General features: G+C 45.3%; 1 protein-coding gene across 1 annotated transcript in view; it reads left to right on the top strand.

The window, feature by feature from the left end:
- The window catches only part of SNRK (SNF related kinase), a 170224-nt gene that overhangs the window by 97270 nt on the left and 45450 nt on the right, over nt 1–27504 (top strand). Inside the window, exon 6 of the mRNA XM_085630605.1 lies at nt 6612–6746. Coding sequence (XP_085486731.1) covers nt 6612–6746 — 135 coding nt within the window. The remainder of the gene's footprint in view (nt 1–6611; nt 6747–27504) is intronic.

The following is a 27504-nucleotide window of genomic DNA, read 5'->3' as shown; positions in this document are numbered from 1 at the left end:
GCAAAGAAATAGGAATTATGTATGGAAAGTGGCAAATTACTGTTGCATTCATACGGGACTTGTGATTGGCTGACTGTTATTTCCAGTTTCTCTAGTGTTCATGTGGGTTAATTTTTCATTTCATGTTGGAAGCGATTGCTGGAGGGATGAAAAATAAAGTTAAGCATAATCCTCACCTTCTGTTCTGACATAGATTCAGAGGAGCAGCTAAGGGGGTCCTGCAGGAATAAAGGGAGATCAGAGCACTAACTAGCACTATCACCAACAGCCGTATATTTACTACATTAATCCAGGGGAGGAGCAGCTCCAGAGTAGCACTTCTCATGTGCACAATCTTTTATACACACTTCATATAATCAGATGCCCATCATATACTACATGGATTTACCAGGGAGAGCCATTAGGCTGGCTGCCTACTTCGGTGCACCCCACTACAGTAACCAGCTGCCGCCATCCATTACTGTTTGCCACACTTGTTCAAAAGGATTACCACTTCCCTTTGGTTACCACCATTGCTTAATAAATAAATGTATGAGCTCAGAGTTCCTCTTACTGTGGATAGCCAATGTTGGATGAAACCAAGGCTGCCTAGTATTGATTTACCTCATTCCTCTTTCTTCCGTTACCCTAAATTTCCTGTCTATCTCAGACATGCTGTTCCTTTTTATCATTTCCTTTACTCCTTGTCCTTGTTTCCTTTATTTGTTTGCCCCTTCATTATTTCTTTTACACTTTCTCTTTCTTGCACTGGGTCCAATGAAGAAAAATAGATCCTGATCTCCAAACTTGAGCGCTAGTGCCCGCCACCTGCATCCAATGGCACCAGTTAGCCATTATATACCATGTGTCACCAAACAGATTCTAGCACACTGTTTGTGGTCAACATGCCAAATCATTAGCGCGCTCCTCAGGAGACTTGTGATGCAGGGCTCTTGAAGAAAAGAAAATACCGAATCTGCCAGAATAATACAATGAAGAGCAGGGATTTTCCACCTTGAAGTGCACTCTCTCCTGATTAGAAGAAACAAATGTATTGCCTTTGACCCTGATTTCCCCTATAGCCTCCGAAGCAGAATAAATCATTGCTCCGTTCAGCTAATAGTTTTGCTTGGAAAGAGACCCCATGTACTACCAGTTGAGTAAGGGTGTTGCTGTTTACTGCCTCTGGCCAGGAACGCCTCTAGCACTCTGGATGCTCTGCTGCTGTTGTGACCTGCACTGGTAAAGGAGAAGGCTGTAACTGAAAATAGAATCTGAAGTTACTAAGTAGTTTGCAAGACATTATGGGCTTACAGTCCGCATTGTCATAAGTCACCTAGATTTTTCCTATTCTGTGACCACCAAATACAAGTTGAAATAATGCATCGCGCCTGAATCCAAAAGAGCCTCAAAATACAAAACTGTTGTTACAAGTAATGGGCTTCCTTCCTCTTTTCGGTATATGGCATGGGGCAGACCTCTAACTAGGACGACAAAGGACGAGGCCTATCTGGTTGATCCCTCGGGAGTGAGCTGTAGCTACAAGAATCTTACCTCCTAGCTGACCAGAACAGATTTCGAGCGTCTGCATGTAGAAAAGCATTCCAGGGTCCGTATTACAGATTAATACTGTTTGCGCCTGGCGCACCTTTCAAAAGGTGCGCTGGGCGCCAACAGTGATAGGGCGCCCCATTATGATGTATGCGCTGCCCCCAGGGCAGCCGCGAACCCACGCTGCCCTGAGTGCAGCGCATTCATGTGAAAACACAGAGCAGCTGCTCCGTGTTTTCACAGTGCGTGCAGCATCTGCCTGCTCTTTCAAAGGGGTTTAGAGATTCCCTTGCAGACTGGTGCAGTCAGTGACTGCACCTACCTGCAAAGTGATGTCTTGGGTGTCCATGGGACCCCCTTTATCCCCTGCAGAGGGCTGCTGTCAGGAGGCGCACTTACAGTGTACCACCTTTTATATGGCCCACTGTCAGTGGGCCTCCTGAGGGCTTCTTTGAATCTGCGCTCAGGTCTGTAATATGGCACAGAGTCAAAGGAATTGCCTTATTTGCATAGGGCACGCCCCTATGCAAATGAGGGAACACCCTCTGTTGATAGTCCTGGCACCTTAAGTGCGCCAGCTCTATCGGTATTATAGAAAGGGGCTCACAAGTGTCTGCATCCCCTTCTATAATACCAAAGTGCCCAAGGGGTGCGCAAAGCGGGCGCAAACTCCCATTGCGTCCCCGGGGCACCATCTGTAATACGGCCCCTGAACTGTAATTGTAATGTTCCTGACTTCAGTTAACATCCTGACATGATTGCAGTCTAAATTCTCCACCTTTTAAACCCCAAAGAAACAGTGGATTTTCCCCTTTACGTTATGCCTTATGGGAGTGTCTTCAGCAATTTGTGGGATATCATTATTTGAAGTTGTGGTTGGGCCTGAAACCTACAGCATGGCTTTTCTTGCCTAGTGTTTCCTTTTCCTGTTGTTTACATATATAAAAAATTATGCATTTCGTTTTTAACCAATTTACCTTGTTAGGCTTTTACTGTTTTGGTTGTTCAATTTCCTGGAAACTAATGAGTCTAGTGCTGTAGACTGGTATTCTGCAATTCGTGTTTTTTCACCACCATACACTGGTAAAACGATGTATTTTATTTCATTTCAGGAGAGTAGATGTTGGATTTTTTTTTATCTGTTTGTCAACTACTTCCCAGCCCTATTCTACCACAAAGCAAGAGGAATTGCTGAAGCCTCCATCCCATATTGTAATATCATTGGAGATAGTTCAAGGGTAGCTAATTACCTAAAGAAGTCTTTCTGTGCAGAAAATAAAACTGTTTGAATGCATTAAATTGCATCTTTCATCATCCATTTATGTGGAAACAACGTACAACTGATATATTTTCAGTCCGGTTTATTTCCTCTGTACTTACTGATAAATGCCTAGATTTGTTTCACTTTCAATTACTTTCTGAACAGTTAATGAACTGTGCATCCAATCCCAATTCGAGTATTGAAAGTTCAACCATGCCAAATGCTTCAGGTGGGTTAAGCATATGCCAAGTCAGTTTATTTTCTTAGGTCATCAGGCAATAAGAATAATCCGTGCTATGCTGCCAGGCAGTAGTTTACTCTACATGTGGCAGAATCCAAGATTTTATTGCGGTAAATGAACTGTTGTTGCTGGAATATCTAGGCTCCTATTAGGAGGTTTAACCCCTTCGACGCGCATGACGGAACGGTTCCGTCATGCACGTCGGTTGGGCTGTGCTTATGACGGAACTGTTCCGTCATGGCCCCGCCCGTGCTCAGAACCTTCAGCGTGGCGCGGAAATCCGTGCCGCGCTGAAGGGGTTAAGGAGAAAGTCAGATATTGGCCTTTTAATAAATTGGATCAACAAGATCGAAAGAGGTTTACTAGAGAATTATGGGACTGCAAGAAACCAAAAATAATGCAGGAGTTCTTCTACTGGAGTTGTTGTTGCAACGGTGTCATCAATTTTTAAAGCTAAGTGTCTCAAGGTGCTTTAGAGTGTTAAGTGTGTCAAATAGTTGTAGGGGTGATGAGTTGAGAACCTTAGGTTTTTCAGTGTAATACTTTCAAAGACATTAAACTCATTTTTACTTTAATTACCAAGGTATTGATGCTGCAAGGATATCTTAAATAGTTTGACTGGTTCTGCTTCTCCTTTTAAAAAAAAAAAATGTTTTAAGTCTCCTTATTTTTAAAGGCAGGAATACAACAAATGGGTTGAATGTCAGTTCTTTTTCAGAGGCAGACGTTAGTGTCTGCTAAAAGGATAGGCCCCCACCAGGACACTTTCTCACTGTGAACAACAGAATCTTCAATCCCACCCCATAACATCTACCAAATGGCAGTGCTCGGTAAGAGCGAATTAGCATCCCTGTCTAACAAAGTCTTCATTGAATTTCTAAGGAAAGCGTTTATCTCCGTCTTCTCTCGTTTCAGTATTTGGGCCTCCGCCCTCCTGCCACAGAAATTCAGTCAATACACTCCCCCTCCCCCCTCTAACGCCCCTGAAGAGCGCTCTTCATCAGAGGCCTTCAGATATTCAACAGAATCAAACTTGTATAATGTACAGTACAATTAACAGTCTCTTTCCCATTGTACATGTTGATGAAGACAACAGCAGTCATTTGCAAGGCAAAAAGCATCAGAGTCACCAGAGTGTAATCCAGAAAGCACAGAAAGAAAAAGTAACACAGCAGGCCGTTTCTATCCACGCTCCGATGGTGAGGATTGACAGTAAATCTGCCAGGCAAAATTCCTCCTCTACTTCTATAAAGAGCTCAAAACTCTAGTCTTCAAGCAATACCTTGCTGCACTCTAACCCTAATTCAGTATCTACCAGACTCTGCGTTCCCTTGTATCGCCTGCCCCAACTTCAACCCTTATCACTGCTTTCCCTATATACCTTCTCCATTGTGCATGCCCCATCACATCTCTCTTTATCACATGTGTATAGATATGCCTCCTTCCACCATGCTGCAAATCACTCCACTCTAGTAACCGGCCTGTGTTTTGATGCATTGTAGGTTCCATTGTTGTAGAACCACCCCTTACAACCAAACAATGTCAGTTCCACTGACGAGGAGCAGTTGAATCTTACAAGGAATTACTTTGCGTACTCTGAAGGAATATCAGGCACTTCTATAGAAAGCTGGACTCTGCTTCCTAAGAGTCTGGGCTTTTGTACTTTGATGGTTGCCTTTGCTGCACCCTGGCTGCTAAGTCATCACTCTGTCAGACCCCACTTCTTCAAGCAGGCTTTAGGGATATGATTTGCATTATCTACACAGTGGTTGGAATACTGATTAGTAGCAGGGGTAAACCAGTCACGATTAAACCTAAATGTGGTGTACCTTTAGGAATGTAGGGTGGCTCTCAGGCCTCCTCAGTTAATGGCAGAGGGAACGCTAATTTAGCATCTGTTTCGTTGTAATGATTACACTGAGCGACCTACCCTCTCTCTCTGCCTCCTCGGGTACATGATAAAAATTATTTTTGATCCTGACGCATGCCAGTTGATCACTTTGTGACAGCTCAGGCAAGAAAACATGTTGCCCTTTCTGTGGACCAACCAGAGAACATTGCCTCGTAGGTTAGCCATTATTGTTTAGGTCTCGCCTGACCCAGCGCATGCGCTGGTCTGGCGAGACTTATTGAGAGGGCTCCAAAAAGTGCTACCAGGCCAGCCTAGAGCTACAGTGCATGTGCGCGGGGGCGCGCGCCGCGCTTTACCGCGATTGCTTTCACTTTCGCGGCCGCAGGGCTTGGCATAGCGAATAGGTCTCGCTTTTGGGACCTTATAAGTATTTAGTTATGCAACTGTTGCATGGCTAAACACTTATAAGGTCCCAAAGGCGAGACCTATTGGCTATGCCAATGCTTGTTTTAACTAGACAAGCAGACTCATTTATTAAAATTTGCTTTGGAGTACTACCTAGTGTATTTTATTACCCTGACCTACGCACTTTGCACATCAGCACATTCATCAAACCTCGAATCCCTACACCCCCACGTCACCATACGGCTTTGGAATAAAAGATCTCCTAAAAAGAATCGCTTTACGTGCTCCCGTCGGGCATTGCAGCGCCTGCCCAATGAGTAGCAAGCCCAATTGGATGTGTTAGGGCCCCAGTTCCAAAAGGAGCGGACTCTTGTGCCATCCTGTGTATATTACACCGACATATTCTCCTCATTTGATTCTGACCGAAGGAACTGCATGCCTGTTTGATACAGTTAATATTTATAAGGGGCTCGTATGCTGGACTACAAGCGCCCCTGGTCCCCTTGCCTTTGATGATTTATTGTTATCTCTGCCGTGATTGTTTATTCATGCCTTTCAGAGAAGCCAAAGTGATGGCAGGCAGCAGTTTTCAGCTGCTGAGGGTTAACTTTCAGCTGTTAAAGTTAGACACAAATTATAATATGAAAAATAAAATACCTGGATGATTCTGTGATATTATGTTATGGGCAATTCAATGCCCCAAAACTGTTGGATGAAACTTCAGATTCTCTCTGTACATCTGCTGCTTAAGCACCTAAACTACATGCTATTCAGAAAATGTGTCCATTTTCATTGGCCAATTTTCTCCTTGAATTTGATTAGAGTCCTTTTTGGTAATACAGAAACTGTTTTAAATTGATAGATATTTCTAACCTGTGACTGTTAATTTTAACATGATCCTTTGGAAATGTGCACATGCACTGATTTTGGTGAGATGTTCTGCGGTAGATGCATAGGTTGTCTTTGTCATTAGCAAAGTCTGCAGATACCTAGCGTTGTTTTTTTGCCCGAAAAACAGTATTTATCAGCCATTCGTCCCCTGCCAGCTGCTTATACCCACCATCTTCATTCCAGATTCTGTTGCTGATCACTTGGACAGTTTTCCTGGGTGAAAATAAACTACAGGTCATGTCTGACCTGTATGCTAGTTCTTTTCTCCAGGTAGCTTTGTGTGTGAATTGCATCTGTAAACTGCTGCACCTTTCTTCTATTGCCTAAATTGACAGTGTCAGCACGACAAACAATGTTTACTGTTGAGAAGTGAGAAACAACATGGATTTTATATATATTTTTTTTAATCAACATAACTTTCTTTCTTAAAGGGCCTTGGAAACCAATAAATATAATCACATCACAGCTACGTACTTTTTGCTTGCTGAAAGAATCCTGCGAGAAAAACAAGAGAAAGAGATACAAACTAGATCTGCCAGTCCCAGCAACATCAAGGCGCAGTTCAGGTAATAAAATTACTCTCAGGTGGTTGGCATTGATGTCTTTTATTTATGAGATGGCTGTTATTACAAGCTTCTGCAACAATTAATTGTTTTAACATCATTCTACGATTTCATATTTTGTAAACAAGTGCTTGTTTAATTTTTTGTCCCTATTATTCTAATTTTTGTTTTCATTCAATATAGAAATAGGTTAACTTTTGCTATCGAAATTAAATTGGGAACTCTTACACTTGAATCTTACTGCTCTGTATTTCCTTAACTGGATCTGCTGTCTGGCAAAGCTGAAAAGCAGACGTGTGTTTCTACCCATACAGTAGAAAACAATCTAGACTCAAACACCACAGTTCTTTGGCCAATCATATGCCTGTGTAGATATTTTTAGCCACATCAAACTCCCCCACGTGTTATTTCACACAATAAAAATGAACGTAAAACGTAATTCCCTTATGTGTTTGTTAATTGCATTCTTTGAATTTCACCTATAAATACTGTTAGCAAGAACCTGGTGTCCAACCATTGCAGTACAAGAAAGCTTACACATAAGGTATTATTAATCGTATATCATGTGAATCTGAGGTAAATCCCCTGTGACCTCCATGACCCAAACCGCCCTTTTTCAATTAACATTGCACTTAGCCTCTCCTCATCACACATTCAGACTGTATCATTAAGAACCAAACTAAGGAAGAGAATAGACTTAATTTCCCCACAACCTCCTTCGCTGCCAAATATTCTCCCTCTGATATAATGTTCAGTTTTACAGAATATTTACCTCCATCATAGCATCATTGCAAGAGTATAGGTTTCCCCCTACATATAAAAGATTGAGGTTCCAATTAAGCTTAGTTTTCCTGTAGGTTACTGGCTTAGTATATGGTGCACACTTAATCAAGTGGTGCTCCTTACACTAATCCAGGCTGCCCTTTTGGTGATTTTAGTGGTCTGATAACCATATAAAGCTCTCAAAGTGGTAGCTGTGGAGAGCAGCCTTCAGGCCTATCTTGTTTTACCAGTTTAATCTGTATTGTAAGTTAGATGAAAAGAGACCAGACCGTGTTTAGAAAAAATAAGTATTTATTACAACACAATATCACTATCATATTGGTATATCTCCTACCCGGAGATATCCACACACTACAAAATAATACTTCAAAAGCAATCTGGTAAGTAGCACAAGATACAGTGGTCTCCAGGGGGAGACCAAACCATATATTAAGAAAGTGGAAAGCAAACTGCGAAGGAGAACAGGACTTGGACCAGAAGACCCAGAGGAGCCTGGGACACAAGGAATCAAGGTAAACACCCAGGAACCCCACAGAGGCTGTGTGCAGAATGGAAACACAACTGCATGCCCAGTGGAAGTCAATGGAGAAGTCCTGGTTGCAGTTTTGAAGAAAATGGACCCTTCCGAGAGAACCCTAAAGAATTCCAGTGGAGGATGGAAGGTTGGAGAGCCACCCCAAGAACTAGAGGTGGATGCCCCAGGAGCCAGGTTACTTTGAAGAAAATGCCTCTGGAGAACTTCACAAAGGAGTCCAGTGGAATCCAAGGGTAGATTCTGGAAGTGAAAAACCTGCAAGCAGAGGGGACAGAGTCTATGCCACTCTCAGGTGACCAGGTGGCACGAAGACACAATGGCCACCAATGTTGGGAGGTTCTGGAGAGTCCACGGTGACCTTTTTGTTGCAGCTGAGAGGACCAGGCAACGCTGAGGAAGACCAGGACCCATACACAAACTGTCCTACGTTGCATGTCTGTGACTCGGTGGTCAGTGTCCAGCGGGAGTACCCACAAGCCGTGCTAGAGCAACTGGCTTGGAGGACGAAGAAGGAGCAACGTTGGGACCCGGAACGTCCACGGATCTCACCAACAGCAGGAGAGTCAGAGCAGGCCCGAGCAAGCAAGGGAGCCCACTGAAGCAGTAGAAGAACCTCAGGAGGACCCACAGGCCGAAGGCACAGGGGTCGCAAGAGGACCTCGAGCAGCTCACCGTGGATGAGCACCTCGAGCAGCTCACCGAGGATGAAGGTCCCCGGCGCAGAGGATGCGGTGAGGATGCTGATCTTGGAGGGAAGAGATTCTGGAGGCTGGGCCTTCTTGTAACTTGAAGATCTCTGGGGTGCAGAGGCAACAAGCCTTGGCAACGGCAAGTCAACGCTGTGCACAGGGGTTTGGTCCCAGTGGTTCCGATGAGGTACACTGGCCTCAAAATTGCAGAGAGGATAGGTCGGGCCTTGGGAGTTGTAGAACCACCACCTATGTTGCTGAGCCTCGGGAAGTCCGTAGGACAACAGGAGCAGCAGACCAGTCTACTTTGTTGCAGATGCAGGGGAGTGACTCCTTCACTCCAAGGGAGATTTGTTCAGGTGTCCTTGATGCCCACATGTCTGGCAGAAACACAGACGACGATGAAGAAGACTTAAAGAACAGCGTGACCAGGAGCAGCAGGAGTCTTCCTTGGTGGAATCTCGGTTCCAGTCAAAGTGCAACGAAGTACAAGTGTCCAGACGGTCGGAAAGCAGCGTAGTTTGAGGGTTGAGTCTTGCCCCACTATGAATCTAAGGACCCAGCCAAGGTCAGACCTTAAGTACCCTAAGTAAAGGGTTGGAGTAACTCTGGGCGAGGAGGAGCAGGCGGTGTCCCTCCCAGAGGAGGGTCTGAACAGAGGGTCCGTATTCAGTTTCGCACCGGAGCAGGAGCCAAGGGCTTCCTGAACCGGCTCAAACTGGAGTAAACAAGGGTGGCACCAAATGTGCCCTTCAAAGCAGGCTGATGGCAATGGCAAGCGCCCCCACCCCAGCCCAATATGCTAAGTCCTGTCTGAACAGTGGCCACACCTTCCTGTGACAGGAAACCTATTTTTCTACCTTCCTCAGCTCAGCAGCAGGAGGGCAGAATCATTTCTCTGGTAGGCAGCAGCTATAGCATGCTGGCAGACCCTGATAGGCTGTTACCTGGAGTACCCCCCCAGTACATGGATCATACTTCCAACACTGGAATTGGTGTTGAGGTATGATTGCAACATGTTTGATACCAAACATGACCAGGGTCGGTGCAGCCACTATATAGTTAAACATCTTGTAATGACTGATATCCACTATATGTATTAAAATGGCTGACCACACTTACAAAGCCTGGAGAATTGACTCTTGGGTTTATAGGAGTGTCCTGCTCATGCAGGGACACACTCACTTTTCTAACCAAGCACCTTGCCCTCAGGGCTCAAGATCCTGCCATAGGGGGTGACTTATAGGTTTTAAGTGCAGTGACCTCAGATATAAGGAAACTTATATCTGTCGGGAGAGGTGCAAGCACCAACTCACAGACTGCAATGGCAGCCTGTAGTCACAGTTATGCTACAGCCCAGGGTAGAACCCTGGTGTACCTATGCCTGGGGTACCTTAGTACCATATACCTGGTACTTAGAAGGGCACACCAGTAGCCAATTGTGGAGGTACCAGTGTACTTGCCATTGTCAATTTAGAGGAGAAATCACAGTTGCTGGGGTCCTGATTAGCAGGATCCCAGCAGACTAGGTCAAACACACACTGACGTCAAGCAAAAAGTGGGGGTAACCATGAAAGAAGATCTACTTTCATACAGTTCCCCATAGTGGCACAATAGTTTGTTCTTTTCATTAGGCGTGACTAAATCCTACATGTAAGGTTTCTTTGCTATAAAGTACACCTTCAGCCTGGTGCTAGTGAAGGACAGTTTGCCTGTATACTTGCCCCCTCTGTATACCTTCCCATTCTCTGGTTCACAAGGAGCTTATATGCCAGTTTCCATTCTCTATTTTATATAGCTTCATTGATTGGGCTTATTGTGTTCTATCAAACTCCAAGTCCTTCATTCTTGGTTTGATATTTCCACTCTGCTTCAGCACCCCTTTTTTTCAGCTTCTAAAATGTTCTGTCTGATTGCTTCTTTACCCAGCTCCCAGGTCTCCTGCAAATGCTACTGGTTCCAATCTGCAGTTGCTTCTTCGCCGATCTCCACAACTTCTCTCTGGAGTGCTTAGGCCGTACCATTTTATTTTCCTACCTCTGCTCTATGACCTTCCCTTTCAGCTTCAGTTCAGAAAGCCTTGATCCTTCAACTCAATGCTTTCAGATGGTAGACACCATAGTCCAAAACTTCACTGGTAATAAGAGTATATCAGCTATAATTCGAAAGCTGCTCAAACAGTGAAGCAAGACCTCCATGTTAAGTGCTCATCATCACTGTACTCTTGCTTCCTAAGTGCTTTGCTCTGAAATGTTGGCTTGGCCTAAATTCCCCAGGTCAGACTCACAGTTCTAGGGAGCGCTCTGCGATCCCTTTACCCTTTTTATTCTACAAATGCTGCTGGTGTGTTTTGGCAGATTTAGCAGAGGCTAATCTCTGTTGTCTGGCAGGAGTTCTGAGTGTTACTAGAGAATTCCAGTCCCAAGCCCAAACAGCTATCACAGTATATTTCCAGGGGTGTGGCTTGGTTGTTTAGAAAACCCTAAATCTTGTGAAGTCATGCTTGAACATGTGGCCTACTCAATTTGTTTGATTCAGCATTCTGGTTGGGAGAGTATTGGAGAAGGGTGTGTTCAGAGTGCTTTCCCCTGGCACCAACTCATCACTTCGTCTTGCTATTTGAGGGTTCACCTAGCCAGTAGGGCTAAAGAACGTCCTGAAATCTTTTTATTTTAGGCAGCACTTTGCTGTTCTGCCATTGCAGCAGCCATGAATATCCTCCGGCCACCTGGTGGTGTTGTGATGCATAAGATCTTGAGACGGTCAACCAAGGCTAGCGTGGTTCTGAGTCCTGCAGAGATTGAACAACGTGAGGTGATTTTCGATTCAGGGTGTGGGAGGCCTGAGTTGGTTCTCTCTCTCTCTCTCACACACACTCTCACTCTCTCTCACTCTCTCTCACTCTCTCTCTCACTCACTCTCTCTCTCACTCTCTCTCTCACTCTCTCTCACTCTCTCTCTCACTCTCTCTCACTCTCTCTCTCACTCTCTCTCACTCTCTCTCTCACTCTCTCTCTCACTCTCTCTCTCACTCTCTCTCACTCTCTCTCACTCTCTCTCACTCTCTCTCACTCTCTCTCACTCTCTCTCACTCTCTCTCACTCTTACTCTCTCCAGCGCAAAAAAAATCAGCCCTTCCAGTCCACATTGCCTTCGTGCTCGTATAATCGGACTTTATATAAGAGGAATGCCCTGACTTGGGTCTGGGTTGTTGGAGCTTCCCAATCAAGTATTGTCTGGATTTGGGGTTGGAGTGGTTTGACTTGGCCTCCACCTACAAGGTGGCCCAAGTACACGAGTTCCCTGCCCTGTCAGGCACTTGAATGCCTTGATAGTTAGGCCTGCAGCTTGCAGGGCCTGTAAAACCTTCCCCAGGTGGACCAGGTGATCTTGCCAGGAAGAGCTAAATACAGCGATTTCATCCAGATAAGCTGCACTAAAGCCTTCCAACCCAGCATGGACTTGATTCACTAACCTTTGAAAGGTGGCAGGAGCATTCGTTAGACCCCAAAAGGCATCACAGTGAACTGGAAGTGCCCATCAGATTTGTTATATTCTTGCATCAGTGCTGCAACCCATTTATGCCAGCAAGATCCAAGTCTAGTCCATAATTAGTTTCAGCCTTGGTCTTCGTGATGCTGAAGTACACCTGGTAGCAGGGTGGATGCCCTTGCTTTATCTTTCAATGAGCAAGAGGTCTCTCTGCGCTCAAGCAGTAAATGCTGAAAAAGCATTTGAAGATTCGGTAAAAACTGTAGTCGGGGCAGGTGTGTTAATATGATGTATTCCAAGATCAGGTATTTTCTTGGTTCGTTTCTTTGCCTCCAGATCTGCATAATGATTTGTTGTATGGGCTGCCTTCAGCGGGGTAGCTAGCCTCCACTTTAGGTGAGACGTTCTTTTAAAACTCCTCTCTGCCTCACTGGCTGGAAAATACAATATTTGCTTCTGTAGAACATAAATTGTGGGGTTAGATAGTTTAGTTGTAATATGATCATCTTCTTCTTCTTTGTGCGTGTTCTCTTTTTTATTTTTTGGCATTCACTCTTCCTCTCACCATAACAATTTAGAGACACAGATAGCAGTCTTTTTTAGGTCGAGCCTGGGCAGCTCATACGCTACTGTGCTAGGCGTGCTGTATTCAGATAGGGACTTGAAGCTCTGCCCCCTCTCTGCCCATATATTTCATTGGCTTTTCATTGTCCACTGTAAAATGGCTGTTCATTGGTCAATAGACTTAATAGTCCCTCCTCTCATTTTGTAACCTCCTATGGCAACACCCCCTATTACATGTGTTGTTACTTGGTAGGCTTTGCTTCAGTTTGAGCTTTTGAGCAGTATACACGCTCTCTCCTAACGCTTTTCTAAACATTTTGTAGCATGGGTGCCGAACGCATTTGCAATGCAATAGGTCTTGCATTTGTGAGAGTTTAAGGTATTGGCATTGTAAATGACAATGCCTTTTATTTATCCGTTTTAAAAAAACATAAATAAAAGGAATTGTCATTTACAATGCCAATAGCTCAAAATCTCGTAAATGCGAGACCTATTGCATTACAAATGCTTGTTTTATAATGCGCTTGGTAGGGGCTAAGCTCTCAAGCCTATTCATGCACAGCCCTCAATTGTGTAGAGCAGCATTGCACTTGGTGTGTCTATGCACAGGTAGACGTCACTGTTTTCTTCTCTCAGCAAAAATGTACATGAAACTTGAATGTGCTCTGCAATACACAGCCTCCTTATCAAAGCCGTAAGTTATTTTGCAGTGTGTTTCAGCACATACTGAACCTAATCCTGGGCCCTTTATTCCCCCTTTGTTTGTCAGTTACTGCTGCACTTCTGCCAGCAATCCTGCCCATCCCACCTGTAACTAACTTTAGTCCTGTCCAACCCTCTTAAATCTTAAAATAACCAAACTGCTATTGTCCACAGGCCAATATCTATTCAGCTGGAGGGATACTGTTATTGACGTTGTGCCTATATATCTCAACTACCCTCTTAGCTAAGATTTTCTGTCAGACGTACTCATTTTTGACCCGTTTCAGATAACATTTTGTTCAGTGATGAGAGTTTACAGAGTAATTCCCTGAATCCTGATTAAACATTTGATGAATAAAAACCTATGGGATTGGAAATTGACAAGTTAGAACTTTTTGAGGGAGGAAAAGGACAACCACATTAATGGCAAATTACAATCGGGGCATGAAGAGACCTGAAGAAAATCCCCACTTCAAACTCATTAGCACTGCTTGGAAATTAACCTCTGTACTTTTAAACAGTGTATTTTACATTTGCCTAGTTGTTATAAGTTTTTCCAAGACCGGAAGCTTCAAGTACATTTATATGGGTTTTCAACATTTGCTGTTAGCCACGTAACACTATTTAAAGCTACTTTATTACCTAATTAAAAACAGAACCTGATTTACTGGGGAAAAAACATCACTTAATTGAATTCATATGCATAAAATACAAATTGTTGTGTTAAGTCTTCTTTTGTCAAGCTCAGCTACCCCCCCTGTTGTGGCCTCTTGGCACTTGATTAGAGCAGCCAGAGTGACTCCGACCATTAGTCTAAGGAGAAGAAAAGTACAACCTTTACTAAAAAAGGGAGTGGTAATCTTTAAATGTCTTGAGATGCTGCCGAAGGAAATTTCAGAACTGCTAGGCCCAAACTAAAAAATCTTGGAGGGCTCCCTAGCTGCGCCTTGTTGACTTGAAGCAGATGCAAGGTTAATGAATTGAGTTCTATAAGAGTGAAATCAGTTAGAAAGCCTGATGCACAATGCACAAAGAGTTTAATCTAATGCTTTCTGTGACTGACAGCCAACATAGAACCCTGACGTGATGAGTCACCTGCTGTTTTCTTAAGATGGCATAGTCTTCAGACTGCTGCAATTAGATGTTGCTGAAGTTTTTGTACCAAATAGGAAGGGAATCCCAGGTAAGCTCTATTCTCTTGAGAGGATCAAGGCCATTGTTGCTTCAGCACTATGTGTAAAGGGCAGGTAGAAGAGAATTATTTTCAGATTGCGATCGTAAATAGATGCGTGGACCAACTTGGAAACTTCTGGAACTATGGTTAATTTAATATTAATCAATTGTAATGTTGTCTGAATAGCTGCTTTTCAATTAGCCAGGATGAAAGAAAATTTCCTTTCAAGAATATCTCTGCCTATGCTGGTTATAATTTCAGGAAGTTGTTATCTAATGATCTCCATCTTCTACACAGCCAGTAAAAGAACTTTTTTCACAAAAGATGGGCTGATCGAGTTTCACTAGAAGCTGATTGACTTCAGCATAAGTTTAAAAAAAAAAAAGTTAGATGCTAGTGCAATAACCAACTTTATGAATAGATAAACATAACACCTAGACATCCGTTTGTGGCAGGACAGCTGTACATTGGTAGTGATACAATCTGCTGGCTACCCTCTTTGAAAGAATATGTCCACAGAAAGTTGTTGCCCTTGATACCAAAGTCAAACCACGTGTCAATGAGAATGTATGGTCAACCGTATTAAAGACTGCAAATATGTGAAGGATCAGCCTGTTTGCTCAGTGCCATCAGTTTCTTTCTGGAGGCCAATGAGGTTTGCACTTGTGACTTATTTTGTGCCATGTGGGCTTTATCCAGCAGATTATTGTTTTGATTGCAATTAGGATTTTTGTGGTGCCGCAAGATATTTTGGTAGTGACGAGCTGGAATGAATCTGCAGTTGCCTAAGAAAGCGAGGTCAGCATCTTGTATCCTTCAGGAATGTGTGAACAATTACTTGTTTATGTTGGGGGCTGTTCTCTGCTGGTGGATGGAGCATGATTGAGAATTATGAATAGTTTCTACTTCACAATAGAAGGGGGGAATATATATTTAAAATAGGATGCCTTTTTTACTAGAAAACTGCAAGAAGAGTTTATTAGGAGTAACAAGTTCGGTCATTAAAAGATGGCTGGATATAAAAGTCGTTGTTTGCCATTTGTGTCCGGATATAACACAGGGTGACAAACATAAGAGCCTAGTGTTAAATGAACGTGTGTGGTGTGTTGCTGAAGAAGTGCAGAGTCATTGCAGTTTTGGAAAGGCTTTCTGGCACTAGTTTAGTGTTTTCTAACAATATTTCATTGGAACTGGTAAATAAATAAAACAAAATGAAATGTATGTTTCCGGCCAGTGTGTCTTTTCCAAATGCCTTTTGTAGCCTAGCACCATACTTACCTGTGCCATAAATGTAGCATATTAAAATGGAATAAAATTGCTTTAGCAATAAAAAGAATGGAAGCCAACAAATTAGGCATTCAAACAAAGCACACCGTCTACTGAGTAACTGTCACTTACGAAAATGGCTAAACATATCTTTTTCAGAGTTGGTGATTAAATGTAATACTGTAGACTGTATGTCAAGTTGTGGAAACAACCATTCCGCCCAGAACACCAAAGGCCCCAAAACAAGGGAAAACAACCAGTCATCCCCACTGCCACCTACTCCCTTCTTTTTCTCAACTGCACCCAACTAACCAGTGCTGGCATTGCGCCGCAGGAAGCCATCACATATGAAGACATTCTGTGACTTTGAAGGTTCTCCCTGGGGTAAATTCCTCAACATAGCTGTATTGAATCCAGTTCACTACCAAAGTGACTATCATGCACTCAAAATTACAACATATTGGTTAAATGAATTAAGAGTTCTCACCCTTTGAGGGGGAAAAAGCACAAATGTTCCAGTTTGATATACGAGGGCCCTATCTGTCAGTGAATTTGTGCTCCGCCTGATCCAGTTTTAGAGGCAACAATTCCATTGCTGTACTGAATGTGTGATGAGTTGCTACGCACCCTCAGCATGTGGGCAAGAATAGCACGATCTGGCACGGTCTGAGCCCCAGGACTACAACTGCAGCGGTGGGGAGCCCCAAGACACCTGTAAAATGAATAAGGGTCACCTTCCAAAACTGATCTTGATGGCTGGGCTGGACTGCTAGATGTGGAGGGGAGAGCCTGTATCACCAAGGCAGACCCAGCAGACATCTATTATGGTAGATAAAATGAATACAGATGTGTGCATGCCATTTACCATTGGTGCATTACTTTGCTGACTGACTACCTGTGAGGGATGCTCCCATATATCCGACAGTAACCCTGTTTATTCCTGCTCAGTAACTTTCCTAAGTTCATCACCTTTCTATGTTGACATGGCCATTGACGTGATAATTTGCTCAGCTGTGCTGTTAGAGATGAGTCCTTTAGTGCCTAAAAAGGCAGTTGTGAGCGTCTCAAAATGCATGACAGACCTCCTTGCGACCAGAGCCAGACTTCCAGGTTGGCTATGCAGCTTTGGAGATGCATATGAGTAGGCTTCGTGCATGGATTACACTTTCTTCAGCAAAGCTAGATCCCATCCTCTGCCATATCCATAAAGATCAATTTTTCCTCGCTTTCCCTGACCACTCACTATTGGACAATACACCAGTGTATAGTGCAATAATATTGCATTACATCAGGATAGACGAGTACACCCCTATCCCTAGGAACCATTGGGTATTTAAGATCCGGCCTGTCCTCCCTCCTCAGTTATTTTCACTTGGATTTCTGCTGTAGGTATGTTAATTAGATGTGACTTGAAGACCTAAAGGAGCCCCAGATGTATGTTTCTTAAGCACACGTATTCACTCCATCCAAGAAATAGTGTTTTCACATGTGTCAAACCTTCATAAAGTTGTTTACAGAGGGATGGCACATTTGCCTCCTTCCTGCTGTCTACCCTCCTAGTGAGATTAAGTACCCGGTATTTGATTGATGTAGATTTCAAGCTAAAACTGAGAGGGATTGCATTCTAGCTGCCTACTAATCTCTGCTTGTTTATCCTGAAACCAGCCATTTGCACGTATAGGGCCAATTCCTCCAGGGCACCTGGAAAAAAGCTCTTCAGTTCTGCTAAGGCATATGCAGAAACATAGCTTGTGCTCCTGTGCCGCATAAGAGATACCCCTGATTTCTTCTCTGAATCTAATTCCCAGGGCTAGAGGCTGCATTACCAGTGCAAACTAGAGGACAAAGCTGGTATCTCTGTTTGGTGCCTGTGTGGAAAGTGTTTGGGTTAGCTTCTTCCATTTACCCAGAAGGTTGCGATTTGGCTTTTGTGCCCTGCTAGGCTCCTTCCTTGCATCCACTACTCCTTTAGACCTATCTTACCATGGACTGCTTTTGAGAACCCTCTGCTCATCCGGTCAAACTCCTTTCCTGCATCACAAGAAAGCAGTTTGGCCCACAGCCCCTTTTTTTCTACCCTCTCCACCACGTGAGCAAGTGGCCCAATGTCGATGCCTTGCCTTTGTTTTAATAAATCTTATCTAATATACATCGATCATACTCCAGCTTATTTGTCAGTATTTTGATGAAACCGTTCATGTCTGTTTAGGAGCACTATGGGTATATAAAAGATGCACTCCTCTAGATTCTTTGTGCGTTTGGGTGTGAGTAAGATTCTGACTCTCACGTGCTAGAGGTTCGGCACATGGCTCGTCAAAAGGTATTAAACAGAGCTTTTGGCTTAACTCTGCAAGGGAACGTTTATAAAAATTTGTGAGGAGGCCATCTGGGCCATGTGTGTGTTTTTTTTCTTTTTTGGGTGGCATGGATTTTTAGGTGCTTTGGACTTCAATGCCATCTATGAACCTCTTTGGCTATTCCCTAAATGTCTCAGACAGGGATGGCATGGCAAGTAACATGCATCTAGATACATTTTAAAATCTTTGTTAACTTTGGCATAGATGGTTTGAAAGAAGTCTCAGAAGCTTGCTTATTTGTCTTCTTCATGGATCATCGAAGAGCTTTCTGACCTTTCAGCTCTATCTATCTGGGTTCTGATTTGTTGATTACCTAATTTAACGAAGAGGATGCCAATTTTGTACTCTTTCTTGTATACTGTTTGCCCCAGTTTTAAGAAGGTTATTTCTGTTTGATTTGTTCAGTGGACTGTGTGTTTGCCCCTTCCCTTATCTTAGCCAATCACTGTCCTTTTGTTGTGCGAGGTGTCTGTCTTGTTCAAAACTTTTGCGGCTTTGTATCACAGCGAGGCTGTTTTATAGGATATGTGTCTCCATTGCTATAACAGTGACTAAACTGATAATTACACCCCAAATTGTTGCCTTAATGTTATACCAGTTGGTCGTTACAGAGGTGTCTTTAAGTCGATATTCAGATGCTTTGTGGAATTCGGTTGCGCAGCTACTTCCCATGTTGCCCGAGGAAGGATATACTATCCTCAGAAAACCTCTGGTTGACGGCAAGAATGAAGCGAAGTGTGCCATCTGGTGTGGATTGGACACCACTGACTCACTGAGTAGAGCCATGACTTCTGCGGTGCCACAGCGTTTCGATGCCTGGTTGAGGTACACTGGGTTCTCGGGGAATGTACAGTCTGATTGACATGCCCTTCGATGGCTCCCGCCTATTTGGAGATAAGGCCGGTGCAGACCTTGAGTGCTTTCGCAAGAAAATGGTGACTTCCACTTCCATTGCCCTTTACCTCTCGTCTCACCCGCAGCAGAAGTCCTTTCGCCTCTACTGTGGACATGGAAGGGGAAACTTTGTTCAGCCGAAGTACCAGCCACACCCATCCAAGCAGACTGCCCAGCCCTTTCGAGGATGAGCCGCAGAACCCTGAAACAACACTGGAGCCAGTCCCAGCGTGGTGTCTAGTACCCCACCCCTCAATCTGCCACAGCCTCAAAGCTCCTTTAGCATGTCCTACATCCACAGCCATCCAGTTTTCAGTAGAATCAGTCACCAACTGCCCCAATAGTAGGCAATTGCATCCAACATGTGGGTGCTTAAGATCATCCAGAAGGGATTTGCACTCCCATTTCTTGAAACCCCTCCATCCCAAGAAAGCTGATGTCAGACTATCTCTTTTTGTTTTGATTGAAAGTGCAGGCTCTTTTGGCTAAAGGAGCCATCAATAGGGTTCCTGCACCAGAGGTAGGGAATTGTTGTTATTCTAACTACTTCTGGGTGCTGGAGATGGACGAAGGCCTCAGCTCTATTCTAGACATATGACCTTTCAGCTAATCCCGGGAAGAAAAAAAATCAAGATGCTCACATTGCTTAAGGTCCTATCCTGAAGACTGGATTGTAGTGCTGGACCTGCAGGACGTGTAGTTCCACATCCCCATCCTGCGAGCCAACAGGTGTTACCTGCAGTTCATGGTGGGTCACACACATTTTTAGTTTGTTGTGCTCCCCTTTGGCCTCACCAGCACCCCTCGGGATTTCACCAAAGTGATGGCAGTGGTTGTAGCCCATTTGCAGATGTTAGGATAGCCATGTTCTCCTACCCCAATGACTGGCTGTTGAAGGCAGATTTGCCCTAAGCAGTAGTCGCCCACCTGCAGACTACGGTGAACCTTCTCTATTCACTGTGGTCCACGGTCAGCATGCTAAAGTCACACCTGTCGCCCTCTCAGATGATCTCTTCTGACCCATTCTGGACACCTGCAGATCCGCGCTTATCCTCTGGAACAGCGAGTGCAGAGTAGTCATCCTATGATTCTGATGTTTCAGTCGATTGGTATCTATATCTGGAAGTGGTGCAACGTCCCTTCTGAGAATGGGGAGTACCTTGGTTAGATCTATTTGCCACTGCCGTAAACGTGCAATGTCAGCAGTTCTGCATGCTGGAGTTTCCGAAGCGACTCTTGCTCGGAGATGTGTTCCGTCTTGAGTAAGACTCTGGACTCCTTTTCGCCTTTCCAATGATAGCACTCCTGTTACAGGTTCTCAAGACAATCATGACTGACCAGGCTCAAGTCATCCTAGAAGCTCTGAATTGAGTACAGAGAGTATGGTAGCCAAGCTCCTGCGCATCTGTCCTCCCATCAGGCTGCCCCTTCAGGAAAATCTTTGATTGCAGCAGTAGTGCAGAGTCCTGCACCCAAACCTGCGCATTCTCTACCTTCATGCATGGAGATTGGCTACTGTTGAGGGTTTTTGATCTCCCTCCCATGGATTGTGATGTCATCCTGACAGCCAGATGTCCTTCCACTAAAACTGTCCTCACCTGCCATTAAGGTAATTTAATGGCTTGTCACATGCCGTGTGAGCCCCCATTTTCTCACCTCTTGCTGAGGTTATGTGGTTTGTTTGTTCCTTAGCCTGGCAAGGCCTTGCTCTGGGCACCATTAAAAGTTGTCGGCCGTCTCTGCGTTCCTGTGGCTGCCAGGTCAACATTCCCTATTTATGCACCTAATGTGAAAGGGATGCAACATTTGTTGCCTCCTGCTTCTTCTTTGTTGATCCAATGTGACCTCAGTTTGGTTATGGGTTCTCCCTTTGAGCCCCTGCATAGTTTCCCTCTGTGGCTCTTGACACTGAAAGCAGTGTTCCTGGTGGCCATTACATCAGCCAGAAGGGTCAGTGTACTGCAGGCCCTTCAGGCCAACCTCCATACTTCCTTGACCAACTGGTCCTTCGAATGTGTGCCTCTTTCCTTCCAAAGGTATTCACCCCTTTTCACATTCGCTAGAGTGTTACTCTTCCTGCCTTCTACGCTCCACCTCACCCGTCCAAGGAGGAGCTGAGACTCCATCGTTTGGACCCAAAATGGGCTGTGTCATTCTATATTGATGGCACCAAAACTCACCGGGTGGACGGTCAGCTCTTCAACAGGTTCACCGGAGCGAAGAATGGCAAGGCTGTGCAGAAACTATGGAGATGGATTGTACTCTACAGAAAAATATTTTACGCACTGGTGAAGAAGGGACCCCCGAGGGCTTGCGGGCTCACTCTGCCATGGCCAAGGCAGCCACTACTGTGTTAGCATGTGGGGTGTACCAATCCTGGACATCTGGCAGGCTGCCAAGTGAGTGTCCTTCCATACGTTTGTGAAGCATATACTCAGGTCGATCATCCACCTGCTTCTAGGCCACCCCGAGGCTCACCCACGGACCCTTCTCCTGCCGAACCTGCAGCTTCACCACCCACTGAACACCTGCACGTCCTGCCCCTCCCACCAGGGCAGGTCGCAACCATCTCAGATGCATACTACTCAACACCCACTCCGTCCACAAGCACGCCTTCGAACTCTGGGACCTCCTTGACTCATCCTCCCCAGACGTCGCCTTCCTGACCGAAACCTGGATGAACCCCTCCTCGGGGCCTGACATTGCCATAGCCATCCCGGACGGCTACAAGATCACCCGCAGGGACCGCACCAACAGACCAGGAGGTGGAATCGCCATCGTCCACAGGAATACCCTCAGAATTTCGACCAGCACCGAAGACACCCTCAGAGCTGCAGAACCCCCGGACCCAGGACACAGTTCAGCGACTCCATCACTGTCATCATCAGCACACACACCCTCGCATCCACAGACTACATCCTCCTTGGAGACCTGAACTTCCACCTCGAACGCCAACGACAGCAACTCCACCACACAGCTGAACAACCTCAAACCCACCCACTCCGCTGGACACACGCTCGACCCCATCTTTTCCGCCAGCAACCACGTCACCTTCAGCCACACCACCGAACTCCACTGGACCGACCACCGCTGCATCCACTTCTCCTTCGAGAAACACACCACACACAACCACCCGCAACAAATCCCCCACTGCAGTTGGAACAATGTCACCGAAGACCAGCTAATCGCCACCCTCGCCCGAGACTCACCAACCGACAGCGACACAGCCACCCGCAACCTCAGGCAATGGAATGACGACTGTGGCAACACTTTCGTCCCGATCAAGAAACCCTCAAACAGACGCACCGACAGTAGGGCCATCTGGTTCACCACAGACCTCCAGGCATCCAAGCAGACTTGCCGAAAACTCAAAGAAGTGGTGCCACGAACAGACATCGGACAACCGCGCAGCCCTCAAGAACGGCAGGCACCACCAACTCATTTGAACCGCCAAAAGGACCTCCTTCAAGGAACGCATCAACAGCAACGCACACAACAGCAAAGAGCTCTTCAACATCGTGAAGGAACTTGTCAACTCCAGCTCTAACAACATTCCGCCGTCACAAGACCTCTGCTACTCTCTAGCCACCTTCTTCCACCGCAAGATCGTAGACATCCATGACCGCTTCAACACCCATCTTCCCCCCCCCCCCCCCACCCCACCGACAGCCGCTGACACCTCAAACTCACTGCCCCCCACCCAAACCAGCCTCCTGCTCTCCTGGAACCACGTCAACGACACCATCAAAATCATGAACACTATCCACTCCGGCTCACCGTCCGACCCCTGCCCTCACGACATCTTCAACAAAGCGAGCTCCATCATCTCACCCCAACTCCGGAAGATCTTCAACAGCTCTTTCGGGACCGCCACCTTCCCATAGAGCTGGAAACACGCCAGGATCAGCACCCTACTCAAGAAATCCAAGGCAGACCCAAAGGACCTCAAGGACTTCCGGCCCATCTCCCTGCTCCCGTTCCCGGCAAAAGTCATCGAGAAAATTGTCAACAGACAACTGGCCCGCTTCCTCGAAGAGAACACCCTGGACTCATCCCAATCTGGATTCCGCAGCAACCACAGCACTGAAACCGCCCTCATCGCCGCCGCCGACATCAGGACCATGCCGGTGGGGATCTACAAATGGATCCTCACTGGAACCAGAAGGACGGTCACCCAGGCTCTCGTCGGCAGCAGGCTGGACTTGGGCAACGCCCTCTTCGCGGGAACCACGGCCAAACTCCAGAAAAGACTTAAACGCAAACAGAACGCCTCCGCACGTCTCATCCTCGACATCCCCCGCCACAGCCACATGACTGTCCATCTGAGAGACCTGTACTGGCTCCCCGTCAACAAGATGATCACCTTCAAGCTCCTCACCCACGCTCACAAAGCACTCCACGACGCCGGACCAACATACCTCAACAAACGACTCGCCTTCTACACTCCCAACCGCCAGCTTCGCTTCGCTGACCTCGCCCTTGCCACCGTTCCACGCATCCACCGAACGACCACCGGCAGTAGATCATTCTCCCACCTCGCCGCCAAGACATGGAACACGCTCCCCATCCACCTGCGACAGACCCAGGACCTGCTGACCTTCAGGAGACTTCTCAAGACCTGGCTGTTCGAGCAGTAGCAGCTCCCCCCTTAGCGCCTTGAGACCCTCACGAGTGAGTAGCGCGCTCTGCAAATGGTTGGTTGATTGATTGATTGCACAGTATGGTCTATCATGATGAGCATTTCACTCATTATGTCCTCCAGGACATTTTCGTCTAAGCCAGTTCACGAGTTCACCTCCAGGAAGGTATGGCTTGGTTATCTTTTTTAAGGTGAGGAATCTGTGGTTAGACCTCTTTCAGAAGAACATGTTTCTTACCCTTATTAATGTATTTTCTTGTAGAGACTCCTATCTAACGGCAGATTCCTCACTGACCCTCCCATCCTCCTCACTCTGCGAAATGGGTGCTTTTTCCCAAAAAAGATCCCTTTAGATACTGCAAACTGGTCAAAAAAGTAACACTGGTTTTTACGTAGCTCTGCATTTTTGTCGCAGAACTATTCGTGAAGGAAACTGATGGCCGTGTGCTGGGGTTGCGCATATATAAGCACCTCAATGTCACTTCCGATGTGGCACCAAACGACTCCACCTACCAGCATGCACAGGTACTACTTAAGATTTTTCGGGACCAGTCTGATGCCTGGGGAAGATTCTAATGTGAGGAATCTGTGGTTAGATAGAGCCTAATCCCCAAAAAGACGTTTACCAAAAGTAAGTAATTTGTTCTTCACTTCTATGGTTCGTATGGCCCTGGAGGAACCTCTTTTTGCAGTATAAATCTTTTCTGGGTTCTCAGGCTGTACATTGTTCTGCAATCTAGTGGGTAGGTCTGGAATTCTTTTTAAAAAAAAATTATTATTTTTTTTGCTGCTGCTGGGCGGCTTTGATTATTTAGTGTCAGACGCCTGTCCTGGAAGCCAGTGTGGTTACCATCTTCAGATTAATTTTACCACCATTCAGTCCGGAAGCGCAGGGTGGACACGGAAGATTTTCGAAGGAGACTGTCATTTCAGTGAGTTTAAGGAGGGTAAAAAAAAGTATCGATCACGTGGGACGGAAAATGGGGAATGGAAGATATACCCCCTTTAGCATTTGCCCACAGTGCCACAAAAAGTACACCCAGAGAAAGGCACACAAGGTCTGCAACCTGTGTCGCCCGAAAAACCACAGCACAAAGCATTGCATTGTGTGCGCAGAATTCCAGACCCTGAAAGCAAGAGGAAAAACAAAGGTAGGCACACTACGCCATTGCAGTCAGAGATCCCTGAACGAGGTAGGTCTCTTGAGCGAGGAGGAGAACGCTTCATACATCGAGGTGGCACAGCGGAGAAGTTTGGCATTTGAAAATCTAGTTGAGACGAAGAAAAGGAGACTGATTAAATGTTCTTGAAAGGGACAGAGAAACACATTCGATAACAGAGATGCCCTGTCGCCAAACCAAGACTCTTGGGAGTTCAAAAAGGCTACCCTGACACCAAAACCAATGATGATTGAGGAAAGCTAAAACATAAGGAATTCAATGGGTCGAAGTGGAAAGACATCATTAGAGGGCCACCATCAGAAAAGGCCTCTACCTTTGAAAACTTATCGAGAGCGCAAGAGATATAAAGAGCCTTGATGGGGGAAGCCTCCACGCCAAAAAAAGCCTTTGATGCTTGACATGGACTGAAAAACACTCTACGCCAAAATGAAGTCCGAGGATTGAGGCCAAAAGGGAGGCACTGATAATGAGATTTCAACAAGTCCCTGAAGGAATTCAGAATCCCTTTGAAACCACAGACATAACCTAAACGGATAGAGCTGGAACCTCCAATACTTCCAAAGAATATCTCCTCCCCTTCTTCTGAAGAGGCACAAGGCTAGTTCGACCAGTGTATTCTCCAAGACTCCGAAGAGGAGGGGTGGGGGTCTAGGAACCGATTCCCTTGATGAGGTAATGAATACATATTTAACCGGAGCCTCCCAACCAGATGACATTGCGATAATAAAAAAAGGCAGTGGCCACATACGGGATACAGCTGGAGGAGGAGTAAGTAGATGAAGTCTGGCTTCTAGAACATTACTACCAATACAGTGGGAAAGACAATTTCTGCCTATGCTTCCTAGTGTCTTAGACCAGGATCGGGAGACCTTTTAAAGAACTAGCCACTGCTAAGGCACCAGAGTGGATAAAAAATACTAACACTTGTCGAAAGACCCACCATACATTGAGTAACCTAGGGGCTGACTCATTGTCAGAACGGCAGCAAGAGAGATCACAGGCACAAGTTTCTTCAAGGTACTGGTCATCAATATGTTCCTAAAAGGGGAAAAAGATAGCCCACCAAGAACAGAGCCTGCACCATTATGGAACCTAAATATGGTACTAACACGACTCTAGACTAGTCCTTTTGAGCCCATGCACAAAACAGACCTCGAACACCTAACCTTCAAGACTGCCTTCCTAATAGCAGTCACCTCCTTAAAAAGGGTTACTAAGCTACAGGCACTCGCAACACTTGAAAATACACAAAGAGAGTGGTAATGAGGACAAATCTACAGTTCCTCCCAAAGTCAATTTCTCACTTTCATATCAAACACTACAGCTACTAGCCTTTTCTCAAAACCCCAAAACTCAGGCAGACAGAACGCTGCCGACTCTGGACGTAAGAGGGGCTGTTGTTGACTACCTGCAGAAAACAAAGGACATCAGGAAGACAAAGCCAGTTCTTTCCCGCCTCCATTCCAAACAACTGAGGAGTTCCAATATTCAATCCGACCATCCCATGATATATAGTAGACTGTTCAAACTTGCTACAAATAGACGAGCACGGTGCTAACACAAAGACCAAGGGTGCATTCTATAAGGGAAAAACAGAGCCACACTGTCCTTCATAGCCAGTCTACATCATTGATATGTGCATGACAGGTCTTCCATACATACTTTCACAAATGATTACTGCTTGGACATACAAGTAAATAAAGAGGCACAGGTCGGACAGAAGGTACTCAAACATCTGTTTTCCACTTATTTCAACCCTGCCTCCCAGGAGAGGTAAATAGCGCCACGTAATCAATGCACAGCTTGTGAATCCAGAAAAGATTCACGATGCAAAACAAAATGGTTACTTTCCTGTAGGGGTAGTTTTGCAGATTGAAGAATTTTCTGGATTCCCATGTGCCTCACCCACCTTCCTAGAAACTAAGAACATGGAAAATAAAGAATTACAACGCAATGAAGGAGTTGCTAAAGGAAGCTGTAACAAAACAAAGTTGCCAAAAAAAAAAAGAAAATCTGTAGATGGCCAGTAAACAACTTGCTTCCTGACAGACATTCGATGTCGCAGGTGAAGGGCCAAGAACACTGAATGGTCAACGCCGTCCAAGCAGCCAAAAAAACAAGCATTGAAAATGCAATTGGTCTCGCCTTTGATTAAGTTAAAGCCATTTGCTTTGCTTATAGTATTGTATAGCAAAGCAAATTGCTTTAACATAATCAAAGGCGAGACCTATTGCATTTTCAATGCTTGTTATTATGTGTGGTGAAAAGGTTATTCAACCTTTACAATGTAGGCTTTATTCTGCAAAACCAGCTCAGTCCCTTTAATAAGGAAAATTACTGAAGTACAAGTAAGCTTTCCACAGGGCTAGGACCAGCACTGAAAAGGCACGTCCTCCCAAACCGTGTCTTCCTAGCCAGGGGCAACTGGTTGAAGGCCTTTGTAATGACAGAGCACCCTCAGTGAAAGGTTGTGACGTTTTGAACG

Source organism: Triturus cristatus, chromosome 10 (assembly GCF_964204655.1).
Source record: "Triturus cristatus chromosome 10, aTriCri1.1, whole genome shotgun sequence".
NCBI classification, from domain to species: domain Eukaryota; kingdom Metazoa; phylum Chordata; class Amphibia; order Caudata; family Salamandridae; genus Triturus; species Triturus cristatus.
This window is presented reverse-complemented; position numbering and strand designations above follow the sequence as displayed.